At 50.6% G+C, this 20011-nt stretch overlaps 2 protein-coding genes across 7 annotated transcripts in view; one reads left to right on the plus strand and one right to left on the minus strand.

The window, feature by feature from the left end:
* Positions 1-881: 881 nt before the first annotated feature.
* On the plus strand, positions 882-11920 carry CLEC17A (C-type lectin domain containing 17A). 3 transcript variants are annotated; one of them, XM_047842391.1, is made up of 12 exons: positions 882-1001; positions 1149-1226; positions 2558-2590; positions 2688-2738; positions 2822-2863; positions 3024-3065; positions 3860-4000; positions 4086-4148; positions 5912-6007; positions 6219-6370; positions 7783-7892; positions 10593-11920. In XM_047842391.1, exons 1-12 carry the CDS (start codon positions 968-970, stop codon positions 10723-10725), a joined length of 975 nt encoding a protein of 324 aa, XP_047698347.1. In that variant the 5' UTR covers positions 882-967; the 3' UTR covers positions 10726-11920. The 3 variants fall into 3 exon arrangements, with proteins under 3 accessions (XP_047698347.1, XP_047698359.1, XP_047698356.1); XM_047842403.1 differs by lacking the exon at positions 7783-7892; XM_047842400.1 differs by lacking the exon at positions 7783-7892 and having other exon boundaries at positions 6289-6370.
* A 1676-nt stretch (positions 11921-13596) lies between these two features.
* Positions 13597-20011, minus strand: part of ADGRE3 (adhesion G protein-coupled receptor E3) — a 47729-nt gene continuing 41314 nt past the window's right edge. For 2 of the 4 annotated variants that reach the window (XM_047842264.1, XM_047842284.1), the window contains one exon: positions 13648-14239. In XM_047842264.1, coding sequence (XP_047698220.1) covers positions 14105-14239 — 135 coding nt within the window. In that variant the 3' untranslated portion in view covers positions 13648-14104. Of the gene's footprint in view, positions 14240-15593; positions 17425-20011 lie in introns of those variants that run through there. The other 2 variants (XM_047842273.1, XM_047842278.1) reach the window with 2 other exon arrangements.

Below are 20011 nucleotides of genomic sequence, written 5' to 3' on the forward strand. Positions count from 1 at the left end.
CTTCCCTCTTTATCTCTCTACACTAGCCTCTATCCTATCCCTCACTCTGTTTTATTGTATTTTATTGTCATTAAAAAAAAAAGTTTATTTAAGTGATCTCTGCTCCCCACGTGGGGCTCAAACTCATGACCCTGAGATCAAAAGCTTCATGCTCTTCTGACTGAGCCAGCCAGGTGCCCCTGTTTTATGTCACTTTTTAAATGTTTGTACATTTTTGAGAAAGAGAGCATGAGCGGGAGGCAGGGGCAGAGAGAGAGGGAGACACAGAATCCGAAGCAGGCTCCAGGCTCTGAGCTGTCAGCACAGAGCCCGACGTGGGGCTCGAACCCACGAGCCGTGAGATCGTGACCTGAGCTGAAGTCGGACGTTTAACCAACTGAGCCACCCGGGTGCCCCAGGAGAGAGAGTCCTAAGTCGGCTCCACGCTCAGCACAGAGCCTGACGCGGGGCTCGAACCCACGAACCGTGAGATCATGACCTGAGCCGAAGCCGGACGCTCGACCGACGGAGCCACCCAGGCGCCCCTATGTGTTTTTATTTTAATAATACTTGGTGACTATTGGAAATAAAATAAAAAAACGAACCACTTATTTCTATATTTATTTCCTAGTTCAGTGTCTGTTGTGTCTTGATGGGAAGTTCCACGAAGGAAGGAGCTTATCCGTTTTTTCCACCCAGGGCTTGCTGCTCAGATGCAGGCGTTGCCACTTCTGTGCGTGAATCCAAACTGGGGCGAAGGATGTGTGCGTCTGTGTGTGTGCGTGTGTGTGTGTGTGTGCGCGTGTGTGTGCGTGCACGTGTGTGTGTGGGGGTTTGGGTGGTTCCCCCGAAGGTGGATTTGCATGTGCTTGAATTTTAATGAAAAAGGGAACTGAGAGAAACCTCAGGCACCTGAGCAGGAGGCGTCAGAGGCAGATACCATCCGGGCGTCTCTTCTCAGGCTCTCGTGTTAGCCGTGGCCGTGCACATGTATACCAACTCTGGATGCCAGGACCTGCCAGGTATGGCCCTGGCCGGGCTGGAGCTGGGGGGCCAGACAGGGATGGTCGGGACCCAGATTACGGCATCCCCACCCTGCGGCTAGAAACCGGGGCCCGAGGGACAGAGGAGGGGATGGGCTGGGCTCTCACTTGCCTCTCGTCTGGAAGGGACCAGAGAGGAGGAGGAGGATGGCGATGATTACGAGAACATGGCACCCCCCTACAAGGATCTCCCTCCCAAGCCAGGTAAGAGGACTCCTCAGAGGCCGGGTGCAGAAAATGTGTGGCCTGTGCCCCGAGGGAAGCAGCGGCCAGGGGGCATTAGCTGGGCGTTGTAGACGCACGGTCAGCCTCCTGTGTGCCTGGCCAGACGCCGTGATGACAGGTGTCTCTGTGCCTCTGCCCTGCCCCGGAAGGTCTCCCTGTCCACTGGGAGGGGCGGTTCTGGGCACAGCCCCCGGTGAGCAGGTCCACGAAGGGATGGCCCGAGAGAACGGGGGAAATCTCCAGGGGGAATTGAGGGCTCCGCTTGTAGTGGTGGGGAGACTGGGGTCAGAGGGGGGGATATTGGGATGGGGCTTAACGGATGAGCCGGAGTTTGTTAGGCAGAGGAGCCTGGTAGAGAACTGATGGGTGCACAGGTCCTGAGACACGAAAGCTGGTGCTTCATAAGCAGTGCGTGGACCCTCGACTCCCAGCCTCCTCACATCCACACTCTGGGGACCAGATTTGCCTTTAGGCTCCGTGCCTGGCCCGGGTCTCGAGAAGAGTCTGCTAAGTGGGTATACAAGGGAAGGCTTCGAGGCTCCCCTGAGGGTCGACTGCGGTGTGCTGGTGTCCTTGGACCGCAGCCGGTCCCTGTAGGGCGGGGCGCTGCGCCCACCGCTTCTTAGTCCAGCGAGAGGCCAACCCGGGAGGTGCCCGGGGCTCCGAATGAGGCAGGAGGGGCCCTGGGCTCTGCGGCCTGTCGGCTCCCAGCTCCCACTTGGTCTCGACACAATCCTCAAGCCCACCTCCAACATGGACCCCACCCATTCCGTCTTCGGTGCTGCCCCTTCCCCGAAGTCGGCCCCTTCCCCATTTCCGATTGAGGTCCGATTTCCAGCTTTATTCCCAAAGCCGCAGTCGTCCCCCTTTCTTCCACAGAACCACGACCTAAACGGGGTTTCCTCCCCATCCCCTGGTGCAGTGACAGTCCCACCCTTCATCCTGACCACATCCCGCACCGCAACCCTGCTCCTGTGTCCGTCACCGTCCCCCCACCCCATCCTCAACCCAGCCACACCCGTGACTCCAGCCTTAGCCCAGACTCAGCTGTGTCTTTAACTGAGGGCGAACAACTGCCCCAGGTTTTCCCAGGGCTGAGTGATTTCCTGGAACGTGGGACTTCGAGGTTTAAAACTGGGCAAGTCCCTGGCGATCCAGGACGGCTGGTCGCTCTAGCTCAACCCCGATTCCGTTCTCATGCTCAACCCTGTCCCTCACCCTCCATCTGAGCCTCGGCCCTGGCTCCATCACTGCTTCCGGTCTTTTTCCGGGCCTCACACGGGCTCTAACTCTGAACTTCTCTTCTACAGGCTCGATGGCCCCACCTAGGCCTCCGAGGGCAGGTGAGTTGGGGCTGGGGGTACAGGAAACTCAAGTGCTGCCTTTGTGCTGCTCTGGGCCTAACCATTCCTTTCCCTCCCTCCCCTCCCACCCCCCCAGGAAAGAAAACAGAGAACCCCCCACTGCCTTGCAAGTCCCCAAAGATCAAAGGTGAGAATCTGGGGCTGGGACCTTTCAGTTTACCTGGCTGAAGTCCTTGTCTGCATAACCACTGTCTTTCTGGCCCCTTCCAGGCCCGGACCTCACCCCTGTCATCTGCACATCTCCTCCACTGGGTGAGCGGTGGGGAGAGCCTTTCAGAAGCCTGCGGGGGGGACACCGGGAAGCCCTCCAGTTCCCTAGAGAACAAATCGGATGGGATGGGGGAGGTGTTGATCTTGGGATGTAGAGTCTTGCGGCAACTTGCGAATAAACGCTTCTCTCCCTTTCTCCCAGGTGTCATTCCAGAATGCCCTCCGTTCCAGCCGTCCCTAGCTGGTAAGTCCACATGCCCCCCAGGTGTGCCCCTCTCTTCCCTCTCATGGTAGCAAGTATCCTTGAGTCAGACCTATAGCTCCAGAGGGAGACCCTGGGGCAGAGAAGTGTCTCTTTTCAGAAGGTCCTCCTCCCTGAGTCTAAACCAGACTCGAGGGACCCAGGGTCTCTGCCTGATTCTCCTCAGGCCCCACCCCCTACTTGCATAAAGCACGGGAAACATTCTCTGCCCCTGATGCAAAGGTCCATAAGCTTCCTAGAAGGGGGGAGCAGCTAGGGCAGGGGCTGCTGGAGAGTATAGGGTAATGCATCGCAAACGTTAGGAGCTGCGCTGGGTCCAACTCATGCACGACCTCGCCAAGCCCTCCGTTTACTTATTTGCAAACCGAGAATAATAGTGACATCTACGTGATAAGGGTGAGGATCCAGTAATAAGGGTGTGACAGGATGCTTTGGCACACGGCACATTCTCTCCCGTGTTCTGGGTTATGTTGTAGTCGTGTTAGGTTGCGGTGATGGTGTTGGATTTGAAAATGGAGATGGGGTGGGGGTGGGGCTTCATTTGGAGATGGGGAGGGGGCTCCGTGTGGGGAAGCGATGGCCCTGAAGCACAGCATGTGCTCTTCTGGGCTCCTTCAGGGTTCTCTTCCCCTGACCCTCTCTCGCCGATGCCCTCTGGTGAGCCAGTCATGACCACGGATCTCTGTCTCCCCGCTCTTGGAGAGAGGCTCGAGTGTCTCTCCCTCACTCTATGAAGCACCAGCACTGGTCTCTGTGTCCCCACTCTCTTCCCCCAGCCACCCCGGGGTCCCAGCTCAGTCAGAAGTCCAGATGTCCTGGGTGCTACCAGGAGGAGAGACTGGTGGTGTTGCTGTGCCTGCTGGTGGTGGTGTCACTGCTCCTGGGCTGCACTGGTCTGGCTGTGACCCTTATCAAGTGTGAGTAGGAAGGGGATGGGGCCTGGGGAGACGCCGAGCATGGGGCGTGGGAGGGCCTGGGCTCAAGATGGACTCTTCCTCATAGACCAGGAGGTGGTGGGAGAGCTGAGAATGTTGACCTTTCAGCAGACGGCATGGCAAGCAAGTGGTGAGTGCTTTGTTCCCTTCATGTTATGCATATCGAACGCCCAACATGACCCCTCAAATGCGACCCCAAGGCCACTTCCGATCCTGCCTTTGCCGGGAATTGTGTAGGTATCGGGGGACGGGTGGGGTAGGGAGCACATCAGGCACCGTTCCTGTCCTTGCAGAGTGTGTGTGTGTGTGTTTACGTGCGTGTGTGCGTCTAGATTGCCACTGTCCAATATGGCGGCCATGAGCCACTGTGGCTATGGGACAAGTAGGCTATTGGACACTGTGGCAATGGGACACTTGCAGTGTGGTCATTCTGAACGGAGATGGGCTGTGAGTGTAAAACACACACCAATGTCAAAGACTTGCTCCAAAAAAAAAAAAAAAAGTAAAATATCTCAACAATATCAAGAATAATAATCTTTAATACCGGTTACCCATTAAAATATTTTGGATACATTGGCATAAGTAAAAAAAATAACACTCAAATTATTTTTGCCTGCTTTCTTCTGACTTTAAAAAAATGGGGCCATTAGGGACGCCTGGGTGGCTCAGTCGGTTAAGTGCCTGACCTCGGCTCAGGTCATGATCTCGTGGTTCGTGGGTGCAAGCCCTGCGTCCCCCTGAAGCCTGCTTTGGATTCTGTGTCTCCCTCTCTCTCTGCCTCTCCTCAGCTAGTGCTCTGTCTCTTTCTCTCTCAAAAATGAATAAACATTAAAATTTTTTTTTTAAACGGGGCCATTCGAAAATTCAAAATTATGTATGTGGTTTATATTCTACTTCTGTTGGACAGCACAGGTATTAAGAAGCGTTTACCAAATTATCACCCAAATGAGTATAAAACCCCAAATTTCAGCGAATTGTCCAAAGGATGCTGATTCTATGAAAAAAAATATAACAAGGCATCTTTGACCTTATCTTTGGGAAGGTCATATAGGGCTTTCCTAGGGAAAGAGTGCTGTAGCTGAATGAGGGAAGGGAAACAACCATGTGAGGGGTGGAGGGCTTCAGGTGTGTGCAAAGGCCCTGTGGCAGGAGGCAATGTCGTAAGTACAAGGGAGGAGTACAGGGCAGCTGGACGGGTGAGAGGTGATGGTGGCTTGGATGAGGGTGGAGAGAGGTGGGTGGAGTAGAAAAGCTTTAGTGGGTAGAGAGACGGAAGGGTGTCCAGCTGGAAGTGGGCAAGTCTGGCGAGGGAGCAGTGGGAATACTTAGTTGTAGAAGAATCTCCTGGGCTAGCACGGCCTTCGCCATGTTTGCTGAAGCCCGACAATTGTCGCATGTTGCATTCAAGCCACTCTTCTGCTCGAAACCCACTGGTGGCGTCTCACTGCCCAGAGTCCAAGGCAAAACTCCAGGCTTAGCACTCGAGGACCTGGACATTGGCCCTCACCCTACTTTGAGCTCTGGCTCCTGTGAGGTTCACCTTGACCTCTACCGCTGCGGCCTGCCCCAACATGTCTGCTTCTGTAAAGGTGGCCCCGGCCTGCTGAGCCTCCCTCCCTCTCTCGCGCGGATACTGAGTCACTATCTTCCTGCAAAACCCACCTCCTCCAGGAAGTCCACCATCCCCACTCTTCCCCAAGCCCCAGAGCTCAGTCCCTCCTCTGAGCCACTCTAGGACTCTCTCTGGGCACTGAGCACGTCAGTTTTGAGTTCTAGCACCACCCGCTAGAAAGAGGGTGCAGTGAGGAGCGTGGGCCTCGCTTCTTTCGGCGGTGGGTGGATGGGTAGATGGGGGTTTGCGTTACTAACCTTCCAGCCCATCCTTGCTGACAGTGACTGGCACGGCAGGGCTGGCTGGCCTGAAGAAGGATATTGACCACATAAGAACTAACACCAACCAGTCCCTGGTAGAACTTCGGGGCTTATTAGGTGAGTGGGACTTGGGGAACTGCCCTGAGATGGGGGACATGACTGTGCTGGCGTGTTGCACAAATCCCCAGGGGGGTGATTCTCAGTGCAGTTAACCCGAACGATGCCCCCTGGAGATGAGCAGGGCGCAACCCGCACAACTGTGTATGGCACACCGCGTACATGACCCCGGCTCTGGGGCCATGCTGAGAGCATACTATTCTGTCCCTAGACTGTACCAGGACCACCTGCCCTGAGGGCTGGCTCCCCTTTGAGGGCAAGTGTTACTACTTCTCCCCAAGGACCAAGTCATGGGATGAAGCCCGGAAGTTCTGCCAGGAGAATTACTCTCACTTGGTCATCATCAGTAGCTTCGCCGAACAGGTGAGCTATCCCCTCCAAGCCCTCAAGAGCCAGCAGGTTTCACATATCCTTCCTGGATGGAGAGAAATTGGAAGTGCTTTTGAGCCACTAAGACTTTTTCTTTTTTTAAAATGTTTAATTTATTTATTTTGAGAGAGAGAGAGCAGGGGAGGGGCAGAGAGAATCTCAAGCAATGTCAGAACAGAGCCTGATGTGGGGCTTGATCCCACGAACCATGAGACCATGACCTGACCCAAATTCAAGAGTTAGATGCTTAGTCGACTGAGTCGCCTAGATGCTCTTAGCCACTAAAACTTTTTTTTTAAATTGTTTATTACTTTTGAGAGAGAGAGAGAGAGAGAGAGAGAGAGAGACAGAGAGCAAGCAGGGAAGGGGCAGAGAGAGAGGGAGACACAGAACCCGAAGCAGGCTCCGGGCTCTGAGTTGTCAGCACAGAGCCCCATGCGGGGCTTGAACTCTAGGACCTCGAGATCGTGACCTGAGCTGTAGTCAGCAGCCCAACCGACTGAGCCACCCAGGCGCCCCCGCTGCCAAGGCTTTAAACAACAAGGTTAAGAGGACAGGCTCTCCTTGGGTTCAAATCCCAAGTCTCTAACCTGGAGATATCGTCACGGCTATTATATTCCTTCCGTTCTCCAGGCTGTGTTCCAAACACCTCGCGTCTTACATTAACGTCCTCACAACAACCTTGTGAATTAGCGTGCGAGTCAGGAGGGGTCACGTGATGCCCAAGTAACCGTCCCCGTAGCTCGATGAGGGACGCGTGGGTCCTGCTGCGCTTTGAGGTGGTAGGAAAGCAGTTTCACCGGCGAAGGAAAACTGGCTTTTCGTAAGCACCTGCGATGATTTGGTGCTACAACGGTTAGAGTGCAGAAACCATTTGCACACGGTAGACATTGCTTGCACTTCGCAGATGGGGAAACCGAGGCACCGTACGTTTAAGAGACTTGCCCGTGGCCATGGACAACTAGCAAGTGTCAGAGCCGGGATTTGAGCCCGGGGGTCTGCATGGTCTTTTTCCATCCTTTACCTGTGTCATTATTTTCAAGCAGATTTCTTGTAGACAACATACAGTTGGGTCTTTTTTTTTTAACTGTTCTTTATTTTTGAGAGAGAGTGTGCGAGCGAGGGAAGGGCAGAGAGAGAGAGAGAGAGAGAGAGAGAGAGAGAGAGAGAGGATCTGAAGCAGGCTCTGGGCTGACAGCAGTGAGCCCAATGCGGGGCTCAAACTCACAAATTGTGAGATCATGTCCTGAGCTGAAGGTGGAGGCTCAACCGACTGAGCCGCCCGGCCGCCCCAGATCTTGTTTTTTTAAATTCAGTCTGACAATTTCTGGCTCTTAATGGGTGTTTTTCGACCACTTACATTTGATGTCATTAAGCTGATGGCTGAATGGAGTTTGTACTTGCAGAAGTTTGTGGCCAAGGCTCATGGCTCTCCACGGATCTACTGGCTGGGGCTGAGTGACAGGGACCGTGAAGGGGACTGGAAGTGGCTGGATGGGTCACCCGTCACTCTGAGGCAAGTACTGAGGGCCCTTGGGGTCTCTGCCCGCCATGGTCTTTGTGCAGTCCAAGCCAGAAGATTCTTTAGAACCCCAGGCCAGGCTGGGTAAAGGAGGCCCAAGGGTGCTTTTTTGCTCACAGGGAATCTGGTCCCTGTACCTTTAAAATTTTTCTCCATTGCGGGGAGCCTGGGTGGCTCAGGTCATGATCTCACACTCCGTGAGTTCGAGCCCCGTGTCGGGCTCTGTGCTGACGGCTCAGAGCCTGGAGCCTGCTTCCGATTCTGTGTCTCCCTCTCTCTCTGCCCCCTTTCCACTCACGCTTTCTCTCTCTCTGTCTCTGAAAAGTGAATAAACCTTAAAAAAGATGAAACATTTTTCTCCATTGCAACATCTTTGCTTTTTAGCACAACTATAAGGTCAGGTCCTCAGGCCAGTGGTGGGGGGGGAGGCGGTGGAGGGAAGGAGGAGTGGTTATAGGGTGGGAGGGGGAGGCAGCTTCCAAAAGCTTCATCCTTTTGGATGAGTGGGATCTCTCTATCTCTAGCTCTCTGTCTGTCTGCACTCTACATATATTAACCCATTGATTTAATCTTTTTAATAATCCTATAAAGAAGGTATAATTGTTCCCATCTTTAAAAATTTTTTCTTATCATCTCCACTTTAAAGATGAGGAAACTGAGGCACAGAGAGGTTGAGCAACCACCTAAGGTTGGAAAGCTGGCAGGTGGCCCGTGCCAGCCAGTCTAGCTTTAAAGCTTATATTCTCAGCCTTTACACTTACTTTCTCAAGGAGTGTATGTATTTGTATTTTAAACAAATATTCACCGATTGTCCTTCATAGTGGTTATACCAGTTTATGCTTTCGCTGGCTCAATGATACTTTTCTTCATTAAGAGTTCATCAGACTTTTGTAATTTTGTTGGTTTAATTGTAGATGAAATGGAATCCCAATTTAGTATTAATTTGCATTCTCTTATAATGACTGGAGTTGGCTATGTTATTTTTTAAATTATTTGTATGTTTTTTAAAGTTTATTTTGAGAGAGAGCGCGAGCAGGGGAGCAGGGGTGGGGCAGAGAGAGGGAGAGAGAGAGAGAATCCCAAGTAGGCTCGTGCTGCCAGTGCAGAGCTCGATGTGGGGCTCGGACCCACAAGCCATGAGATCATGACCTGAGCTGAAATCGAGTTGGACGCTTCACCGACTGGGCCCCCCAGGTGCTCCTGGGTATCTTCTCATATGTTTAATAGACACAGGTATTAACTTTTCTGTGAAGTGTTTATTATATCATTGGTATATTTTTACACTGGGATTTTAGTTTTTTTCTTCTTTCTTTCTTTCTTTCCTTCTTCCTTCCTTTTTCTTTCTTTCTTTCTTTCTTTCTTTCTTTCTTTCTTTCTTTAAATGTTTATTTTTGGGAGAGCATGAGCAGGGGAGGGACAGAGAGAGAGGGAGACATAGAATTTAAAGCAGGCTCCAGGCTCCAGGCTGTCAGCAGAGAGCCCACAGAGTCCGATGCAGGGCTCGAACCCATGAACTGTGAGATCATGACCTGAGCCAAAGTCGGAAGCCTAACCGACTGAGCCACCCAGGTGCCCCTTCTTCTTTATTTCTAAGAGCTCTTTATATATTAGAAATATTAGTGTCCTGACAAGGGTTCTCATTTTTTGTTAAAGATTCCTGGAGGAGGGCACCGCTCTATAAATAGCAAAGACATGGCATAGTGGGGTGCTGTGAGGGCCCAGATGAGACCCCCTCATGGGGCTGGTGCAGCCCTCCCCCGGCAGAGGGAACTGACTGCTAAAGGCTCACGGATGTGCTTTCTCTAGAGAGTTGTCCTCAGCTGAATGGAGGCCAGCTCCCCTAGGAGGTTACTTCAGCCCACAGCCACCGAGTGGCCAAGAGAAGCCGGGACCCTTTGTCACAAGTCGAGAGAACTCTGTGGTGCTGTTCACACTCCAGAGCTCCCTCTTGGATCAGGCTGAGGCAAGACCAGGCTGAACCCACATCCGGGCTCAAGGTCTCCCCTGCGCCATTCTGCTTCTCACACTCCTCTCCTGAGAGCGTCCCTTAGTAAATCCCATGCACCCGAATTGCCAAATCAGGCTCTGCCTTAATGGAAGAGACTTGAGATACTACAATACCTGGGAGGTTGGAAGGATTCCAAGAAGCGTTCTTTGTAAGAGGCAGAAACTGACCAGATGTAGGAAACGGACTCAGGAGCAGGAGACCGTCCCGGTGAACGGGGAGGTGGGGCTGAATTAAGACAGACAAGGTGGGGGTGAGGGGGACAACGTGGTGGCTTCAGGCAATTCTGGAAAGCTGAAGAAATGGCTAGGATGCAAGAAAGAGCCTTGAACCGTGAGGGCCTTTCCTCCCCCCTCCCCCCGACTCCCTGATATTCTTTCTTTAATTAACAGACTTTCTTTTTTGCCAAACAATTGAGCAGAAGGTACACAGTTTCCGCTGTCATTACCATCTTGCATTTTTGGGGTGGCACGTTTGTTACAGACGATGAACCAATATGCATACATTATGATGAGTTGAAGTCCTCGGTTCCCGTTAGGCTTCGCTCCAAGTGTTGTGCATTCTGTGGGTTTTGACGCGTGTATGTTGTCACGTATCCGCCGTCGCAGTATTGCATAGAGTGCCCTGAAAAAAATCCCCTGTGCCCCACCTGTTCATCCCTCCCCAATGCCTGCTTTTCCTCTCTGCAGCTTTTGGGACCCAGAGGAGCCCAACAACATCAACGATGAGGACTGTGCCAGCATGAACAAAGGTGGCACCTGGAATGACCTCTCTTGTGACAAAACGACCTACTGGATTTGTGAGCGGAAATGTTCCTGTTGAACCCCACGGCTGAGGGTGGGGGGGGGTCCCTACTCGAGTGCCCCTCGGCTCTTGGGGATGAGAACCTCCCGCCCTTCCACGGAAGACTCTGCCAGTCTGTGAACCAACACGGATGGACCTACGACGGAACCAGCAGCTTGGATGGAGCCAGTCCCCTTGGGTGCAAGTGAGAGCAATTCTCTGGCGACTAGAGGGCTTGTGCAGTTGGATGATGTCCTAGTCTATTCAGGCCGCTGTACCAGAATACTGGAAACTGGATGGCTTACAGGCATTAGAGATTTACTTGTTGAATTTCTGGAAGCCGGGAAGTCCAAGGTGAAAGTGCAGTGCTTGGTGAGGGCCCACTTTCTGATTCGCAGAGGGCCGTCTTGCTGTGTTCTCTTATGCTGCAAGGGGGGAGAACTCTCTGGGGTTCCTGGTATAAGGAACAGAGAGTTCCACCCTTATGACCTGATCACCTCCCAAAGGCCCTATCGCCTTGAACCATCACATTGAGGGTTAGGGTTTAAGATACGAATTGGGCGGGGGACACACAATTCAGTCTGTAGCAGGTGGCGAGCTGGCAGGAGACCAGGTCTTAGACATTGTCTCCCAGCTCTGGGGGCTGGAGGAAACTCACCAAGTCCTTGCTCCCGGCTCCGCGGAAGCAATCCTGGCCGCGGGGGGCTCCGGGTCTGATAATGACTGAGCTGGTGCGGAAAACTCCCTGGCTCTTCTGAACCCTGGGGTGCTGGCCCAGGGCTCCCTTACTGCCTACCTGATGTGGAACAGCTTCTGGGAAAGCAGGTGGGGAAAAATTGTTCTTGACAAAGCAACTTTCTCAATGTCCCAGGTGAGGTTTGCCTGACCTAGGGGGCAGAATCAGGCCTCTGCCAAGACTTGGCCTGTGAAGCTTCCAGAAAGGCAGACCATCTGAGAGGCAAGCCCGCCCCCTCCCCCAATGTGTGGTCAGATTCCCAGGACAGCGGCGGTGGCTACCTATGCTTGCTCGTGCCTTTAGGCTGTTGGTGGTTTATAAAGATCTTCGATGAATGATTCACTTTTACTTGCCGTGGACCTTCCTGGACTATTAGCTCTTGCCGTGTGAGAGCTTCTCAAAATGTGGGTTCGATGTGTGGCCCTTGCCCAAGGTGACGGTCTGCTGTGGGGGAGGGCGTGTTCCACAATAAAGCACCGTAGACTGGCTTAAATGCGAGAAGTTTACTGTCTCCTCGTTCTGGAGGCTGAAGTCTAAGACTGGCGGGTCGAAGTCGTTGGTTTCTGGGGAGGTGTCTCTCCTTGAGTTGTATCTGGCTCTCGGCTCCCCGTGTCTCCACATGGACTTGTCCTTGTGCGTATCTGTGTCCTAATCTCTTCTTCTTATGGAGACATAGGTCATATTGGATCAGGGCCCCTTGCAATGACTTCGTTTTCATGAATTACCTCTTCAAATACAGTCACATTCTGACGTCCTGGGGGTTGGCACTTGAACACGTGAATTCTGGGGGAGAGCAGGACAGCCTGCAATACTCTCTAATGGACCGGTGCTCCGTCCAGTGATTCTGACCATCAGAAACACCCTCGAGGGGAGGCTGGTACTACCCACAGCTGAACACAACGCAACAGGGCAGACCCTTTGGACAATCCCCCAGTTGTATCCAAAGGGACGTGGGTATTCTCCAAACTGATCAATTGCTTGATCAACAACTACCCTTGGTGAGTAGCTGAATCCTCCTGTTGACTGACAGCAGGGGATCGAGGCAAGGAGGCTCTGGGCAGAGGGGCAGTGGGGGAGGTTAGCGTTCACTTCCCTTCCAGCCCCCCTCTCTCCTTGTCTCCTCCCCCGTCTACACCTGTCCCCAACTCACCAGGAGTGAAACCAGTCCCCCATACAGCCCATAGACTATAGCGTGGGTGGGTATCCAACCCCAGAGGGCCGTTGGTCCAAGTGACTGTTTATCTGGGGTCAGGGGAAGTTCCTGCATCTCAGAAGAGGAAATGTGAACCTCCTGCAATGTGTTGAAAAATGGAGAAGCAGGGGCTGTGGTCACATCTTTGGGTCATGCTGGGGTGTTCCACAGTGGGGCTGGCTCAAACCTATCTCCCTCCCACATCTCTCATGATTGTCTAGTTTTAGGTAGAGAGATAAGTGTGAAGGAGGTCCCCTTTACCCCTTTGGGCATAAGGGAGCAAAGGCTGGGCATTTGTGGTGCATAAAAATAGCAAAAGTCGCCGTTTATCAAGCATGTACTGTGTGCTAGACAGACACAACGACTCTGTGAAGTTGGAACAACTACCAGCCCCATTTTATAGCTGGGGAAACTGAAGCTTGTCCATTGTCATCTAGTGGCACAGCTCATATTTGGACTCAGTCTGTGCCTCCAATGGTTGATCTCTTTCTGCAGCGCCTGCCACCTTTCAAGGGTCTGTGAACTCGAATTACCCCTGAGACCCCAACCTTGTAGCTCTTGTCTCAGCTGGCAGTCATGGGAAGGGAACAGTGTGGTGTGATGGAACAGACATCCTGGGCTGAGGCAGGACACTAGGGATTGAGTTCTGGGTCTGTTGATGATAACCTGTGCGGCTCTCCTGGGGCTATGATGAAAATGCGGGTGAGAGGAAGGGTTAGGAAGAAAATTAATCCACTCTGAAGAGAAAACTAATGGGATTTGCTGATGGAGTGAATGTGGGGTGTGAGAGAAAGAGAAAAGAATTACTCCAAAATTTTCAACTAAAGGAACAGGAAAGATGGAGTTATCATTACCTAGAGCTGAGGAAGAAAATAATGCTTGCGGACACATTTATTTTTGTTTTAATTAAAAAAACTTTAAGTTTATTTATTTACAGAGACTCGATAACACATCTTTGAACACAGCTTGGACTGGCTGCCTTTCTTTCTCTGACTCCCGTCTTCACATTCCTGCTGGTGTTTCCTGGGATCACCTCCATAATAAAGTACTTATGCTCGAATCCTTGTCTCAGAGTTTGCTCTTGGGGAAATCCAAATCGAGACACCCTGGGACAGGAGAAGACAAGCCTGTGGCATGGTTCTGGCTTGCCTGGGCTGGAGGGGTTTCTGGGATGTGGGATGCTCAGCGCTAAAGCAGGGAAAGTACTGGGCAAACTGGGATGAGTTGACCACTCTTATAGGACGATCGTGTCAGAGAAGCCAAGAAGACAGAGCTTAAGAAGCAAAGGGGACAATGCATATGTAGATCAAACCATCATGGACACTTCACGTAGATCAAACCATCATGGACAATTTTTATGTGTTAATTATACCTCAATAAAGCTGGACGAAATTGAGATACTTGGTTATGAAAAATAAAAAGAAAAGAAGACCCGTGCAATTAAGGGTGACCCAAAGGTCAAGTTAGAAAAGATTGGGAAGTCTCCATCCTTAGCACAGAGGAAGCATTTGGGACATTGAGCCGTTCTTGGGTGTGTTGGAGGCAGAAATCAGACTGCAGTGGTTGAGCGGTGAGGGGGCGGCAGGAAGTGGGGATAACAGAGCGTAAACAACTTTTCTAGAATGCTGGGTGGAGAGAGAGAAAGGGAGAGAGAGAGAAGTTAATGCAGCAGAGAGGATTTTTTTTTTTTAATTACATCGAATGGACCTGAATGCCTCCCCCCTACTCTTCCAAACCCCCCTATCATTCCCATGTCAGATCTCCTGGGCATTTCAGGCTAATTCTTCTCCTTTGCAATTTTCATCAATTGGCATTTTGATCTGTGCTTTGAGATATTTCTTCCACGTGTTCTTCGAAGCCACTAATTTGGCTCTTGACAGTGACCGTACTCTTCTCTCATTGATCCAGAAAAGTCTCTTGTTCATTTATCCCATTTTTATTTAGTTCCAAAGGGCATTTTGGTTCTGTACTCGAATCTCCTTACATTCTTATTTGATTGTGTTCAGTTCTTATTGGAATTATTCTCGTGTTGTCTGTCTACTCCAGCAGGTCTGTTGGGAGGGCGTCAGTTACATCGGACCATCCTCTTTGCAGCTGCCAGGACCTGTCAGTGTTGTCATTTCTTCTTGGGGCTCAGACCTGGGGGCTGAGAACTCTAAGCAGGGGCAGTTTCCCAAGCGATGGGAGGAGGCGGATTCTTCGCCCCAAGAGGTGCATGTGCACACCAGGCAGGTAAGCCGAGACACCTCCTTGTTCCCCGGTCTCTGCTTCCTCCTAGATTCAGGAGCAGGGCTCCTCTTGGAGTTCTTGGGGGCCAGAGGGATCTCAACACACACACATACACACACACAGACACACACACATGGGAGTGATGCGGGCCTATCCCTGGACCCCTGTGGGCCAGACTCTTCCTGGGATGGGCAGTGTCTGATCTTCAGCCTGTAGTGTTCTTCAGCTTATCTTGGGACTCTCCACCTGGTGCATGGGGGAGACATTTCACCCCCAGATTTCCCTTTGGGGATTCCCCTAGAGACACCACCCTCATCTCTACCCAGATGCCATTGGTCCCAGCAGACTCTGGGTTTAAAGAAGCAGATACATTAGTGTAGGGGATGGAGAGGAGTTGAGAAATGTACAAGTGGCCATTTTCCTAGATTCTACCATTTCTCTTCCTTTAGCACAAGGGCCAGCAAATTATAGCTTGGTTGGGGGGGGGCTGTCAAATCCTGAGTGCAGCCTGTTTTCGTATGGCCAGTGAGTTAGAAATGGTTTTTATATTTCTAATAAACACACACACACACACACAGATCCTGAAAAGTCTAAAATATTTGTTATTTGGCCATTGGCAGAAAAAGTTTGCTAACCTCTTTTTAGTTTCTTTCTTTATTAAAGCTTATTTATTTATTTTGAGAAAGAGAGAGTGGGGGGGGGGTGCAGAGAGAAAGAGGGAGAGAGAGAGAATCCCAAGCAGATTCCACATCGTCAGCACAGAGCCCGATGTGGGGCCCAAACTCCTCAACTGCGCGATCATGACCTGAGCTGAAACCAACAGTTGGATGCTTTAACCGACTGAACCACCCAGCGGCCCCTTTAGTATATTTAAATACCGCTGGGGGAAGAACCAGGAGACAGGAAGTCGGAGAGGTGGGAGACTCAAGACAGAGAGAGGAGATATCAGTGGAGAAAAGTCCCCAGAGAGGCCGGAGGGGATAAGCAAAGCACAGAGGGAGGGGTTAGCCTTGAACCAGAGGAGGGATCCCTTTGCTGTTGTGGAAGAATGGAAAAAGGGACGAAGGGCACCAGTGAGGGAAGGAAGCAAGGGTAGGCATGGATGTGGATGTATTTGTGAAGGACGTCAGGAAGTTGGGGTAGTTTCTGTCAGCTGGTGTTTGTTATCTCTGAAGGAGTCGACAAGGTCTCCTGCCTCATGTAAGGGGAAAGGTGATGGGGCAGAGGAAGGAAGTGAAAAGCTACAGCTTTTCTTGGGGGGAAGCTGACTACGGACAGGAAGAACAAATTCCGGGTAGCATGGAGAGTCTGGTGTATATCAGAAAGCACGTATTTGTAATGACTCCAAACCGAGTGATTCTGGGATCTCACTGCCCTGGTGGAGAAGTGGTTTGTTCACAAGGAAGGATGCTTTGGACTCCAAATAACATTACCTGACCCAAAGTGGCTTAGCAATAGGGTCATGTAGCAGCCCAAACCAGGATGTCATGGGAAGGCTGCCCTTGAATCTGTCTTTGCTTCTATCAAGAAGAAGTATTTTCCAGTAGGTGTTTCTTATATCTCATTGCCCAGAACTGGTCCAGATGCACCCATCCGAAACCAGTCTCTAGCAGATGGGAACACAATCGCTACGGCTAGTTTAGGCTGGGGTTTCTTGACCTCAGCGCTACTGACATTTAGGGATTGGATAATCCTTGGTTGTGTGGATGTGGGGGCTGTCTTGTTCGTTATGGGACGTTTAGCAGCATCCCTGCCCTTCACCACATACATGCCAGTAGCATTCCTGTGCCTTTCCCCAGTCATGACAACAAAAAATGGCCTCGAGACTTTGTCAACTGTCCTATGGGGGTGGGGAATCACCTCTGGTTGAGAATAACTGGGCTCGGACCAGTCTCAGCTGGCCCCCTGCGTCCAGGCACACTGCTGTCCCACACCTGCAAATTACCAAGGTTGTGTTGATAAGGAGCATATGATATGGTGACAGCTTTTGAGTTAGCAATCTGTAGTGACTGCCATTGTTGGACTGGTCCTGGATCAAGGTGTTCCCAGGAATCAGAATGGAATCAGAATGAGGGAGCAAGGTGTCACGATTAGGGGAGAAGATCTTTCGACATGGTTGACCATGAGCTTTAGCCTGGATAAGAAAGGAGGTACAGCTGACAGTTTGGGAGAAGCTGAGGGTCTGAAGGACTGGATGAGTTTCAAGAGCAAGGTTAGGACGAACGCGTGTAAGAATTTGAGGAAAGGCCTTTAAAGGGGCCTTCCTTGTTTACAAAATGTCCAGGGACTATTTGCAATGGTCATGATTGGGGTCCCCAGCGACAAGCACTGGCTGAGTCCATGACAGCGAAGAGAAACCCAATGCAACACCCATTTACTGGGGGCCCGTTATGCAGAACAAACACTTCAGGAAGTAAAGGCTGAACATTTCCTCTCCAAGGAGGTCAAAGTAATGGTCCCCCTGGTCTCCAGCTCTGTTCTTCACGATGCCAACCAAATCCGTGGCTGTGACTTTCCATGTGGGGTCGAATGTTCTAGTTCGAATATTTTCTCTTCAGTTGCTCTGGGAAAACACCCCCCCCTCCCCCAACAAGCAAAAGACGTTTAGATTAAAGGTAGACGTAAGGATGAAACAGAACAAAGCAACCATCACCCCCACCCCCACCCCCACCCCCACCAATAAAACAGAAAGAAAGTGCAGAAGTGGGTTAAAGGCAGTGTTACTTAAGTGGTAGGTCCCTCGCCTTCTCAATATGCCATTTGTCGAATGGCCAAACACCAAAACAGTATTTGATGGTAAGCTGGCAATTTATTCAATGGCCAGAGAACAGAGACGGGGAGCTTGTGTTCTTTTTTAAAAATTTATTTTTAAAATTAATCTTTTTTTTTTTTTAATTTTTGTGGGGGAGAGGCAGAGAGAGAGAGAGAGAGGTGGGGGGGGGAACCTCAAGCAGACTCCACGGTCAGGACAGAGCCTGAAATGGGGCTCAATCCCCTGACGTCATGACCTGAGCCGAAACCAAGATTCGGGCGCTCAACTGACTGAGCCACCCAGGCACCCCAGGGAGCTCATGTTCTAAAGGCACCTTCTCCCTGGTTAGGTCTCATGGTCAGGGTTTTATGGGGTTAGGCTAATTAAGGGGCTGATAAGCAAAGCTGACGTGGGGGTTTTTCAGGCAAGGGGGAGGGGGCTTCTAGGAATCAATGTGCCACCTCTTTTCTTCCCCCACGTGGACACAGTTGGATCTGTCATGGTGCCGGTAGGTGTGTGTGTGTTTTTAAATTCTTTTAACATTTAATTCATTTTTGAGAGAGACAGAGCATGAGCAGGGAAGTACAGAGAGAGAGGGAGACACAGAATCGGAAGCAGGCTCCAGGCTCTGGGCTGTCAGCACAGAGCCCGACGGGGGGCTCGAACCCACAAACTGTGAGATCACGACCTGAGCTGAAGTTGGATGCCCAACCAACTGAGCCACCCAGACGCCCCTAGGTGTGCTTTTTTTTAAAAATCACAGTTGGATGGAAATGATATTGAGGTCATCTGGATGGTTAGCCTGGTGTCTGAACTGGATCAAACTGGTCAAAAACTGGGTTATTGTGGCTTTTTCAGAGCCTGTTAGCAAGTCCTTGGCGATAAGAGCTCCATCCAGCAGGAAAGAATGACATGATCGCCTAGCATTTTGGAATCTTAGGACAGGTGTGGCCTTCTTCAGCTTAAATGGGAGGACTTCTTGGGGCACCTGGGTGGCTCAGTCGGTTGAGCATCTGACTTCGGCTCAGGTCATGATCTCGCAGTCTGTGAGTTCGAGCCCCGTGTCGGGCTCTGTGCTAGCAGCTCAAAGCCCGGAGCCTGCTTCGGATTCTGTGTCTCCCTCTCTCTCTGCCCCTCTCCTGCTTATGCTCTCTCTCTCTCTTTCTCTCAAAAATAAACAAACATTAAAAAAATTTTTAAGAAGTGGGAGAATTAAAAAATCCCAAATGAAGAATTCTTTTTTTTTTTAGTTTAAAAAAAATGTTTATTTACTTATGTTGACAGGGGGGAGAGGCTGAGAGAGAGAGAGAGAGACAGAGAGAGACAGAGAATCTCAAGCAGGCTCTGCCCTGTCAGCACAGAGCCCAATAGGGGGCTCGATCTCACGAATCTGGGATCACGACCTGAGCTGAAACCAAGAGTCAGATGCTTTGACCTGAGCTGAAGTCGGACACTCAACCGACTGACCACCCAGGCGCCCGACGTCTTGTTCCTTTTGTATGTCTCTTGCCCACTGCAGCACCTTGACACGTTGCAGAACTCAACAAATATCACGTTTACCACCTACAAGTTACAGCCTGGTTTAAAAGCTGCGCAAGAAAAGCGATACCTCCTGTAGCAGCCAGTGAGGACAGGGGTTCCTGGCCTCGTTATATGAGTCATTGTATGCAGGAAGTCCAAAGCTACCATTTCCCTCCTGTTATTTACGGTTCATTCACAGAACTCTCTGTCTAGTCAGACATGACTTTTTCCACAAACAATATTGCCTGGTTGCAGAACTGACCTTCCAACGTTAGCAAGTTTCTAGAGAGCACAGCTAGGAATTTAACCCAAGGGCAAATTTGTCCATGGAGAAAGAGAAAGGATTTAAAAAAAAATTTGTTATAGAGAGAGTGCATGAGCAGGGGAAAGGGGGAGAGAGAGAGAGAGAGAGAGAGAGAACCTTAAGCAGGCTCCACACTTAGCACAGGGCTCAAACCCACAACCCAGGGATCATGACCAGAGTCGAAATCAAGAGTCAGACACTCAACTGACTGAGCCACTCAGGCGCCCTGGATTTTTTTTTTCTTAGATTTTTAATCATACTCTGTGCCTAGAAAAGTAAAAGCTTCACAGATTCTTTTAATTAAAGTGAATGTATTTCCTACAGGGAGCTAATATATATATATATATTCCCCTATATATATATTCCTATATATATATATATATATATTCCCCTATATATATATTCCTATATATATATATATATTCCCCTATATATATATTCCTATATATATATATATATTCCCCTATATATATATTCCTATATATATATATTCCCCTATATATATATTCCTATATATATATATATATATATTCCCTTATATATATTCCCCTTTCAAAGATACACTCATCTTACTCAATTTCCACAATGTTA

This window comes from Prionailurus viverrinus, chromosome A2 (genome assembly GCF_022837055.1).
Source record: "Prionailurus viverrinus isolate Anna chromosome A2, UM_Priviv_1.0, whole genome shotgun sequence".
Taxonomy (NCBI): Eukaryota; Metazoa; Chordata; class Mammalia; order Carnivora; family Felidae; genus Prionailurus; species Prionailurus viverrinus.

Excerpts from the sequence above, each read along its gene's own strand:
- CLEC17A (XM_047842391.1), top strand. The coding sequence starts at position 968 with ATGTATACCAACTCTGGATGCCAGGACCTGCCAG. Across the intron at positions 2,739-2,821 it reads CAAGTCCCCAAAGATCAAAG|GCCCGGACCTCACCCCTGTC; the intron begins GTGAGAATCTGG and ends GGCCCCTTCCAG. Across the intron at positions 6,008-6,218 it reads AGAACTTCGGGGCTTATTAG|ACTGTACCAGGACCACCTGC; the intron begins GTGAGTGGGACT and ends TTCTGTCCCTAG.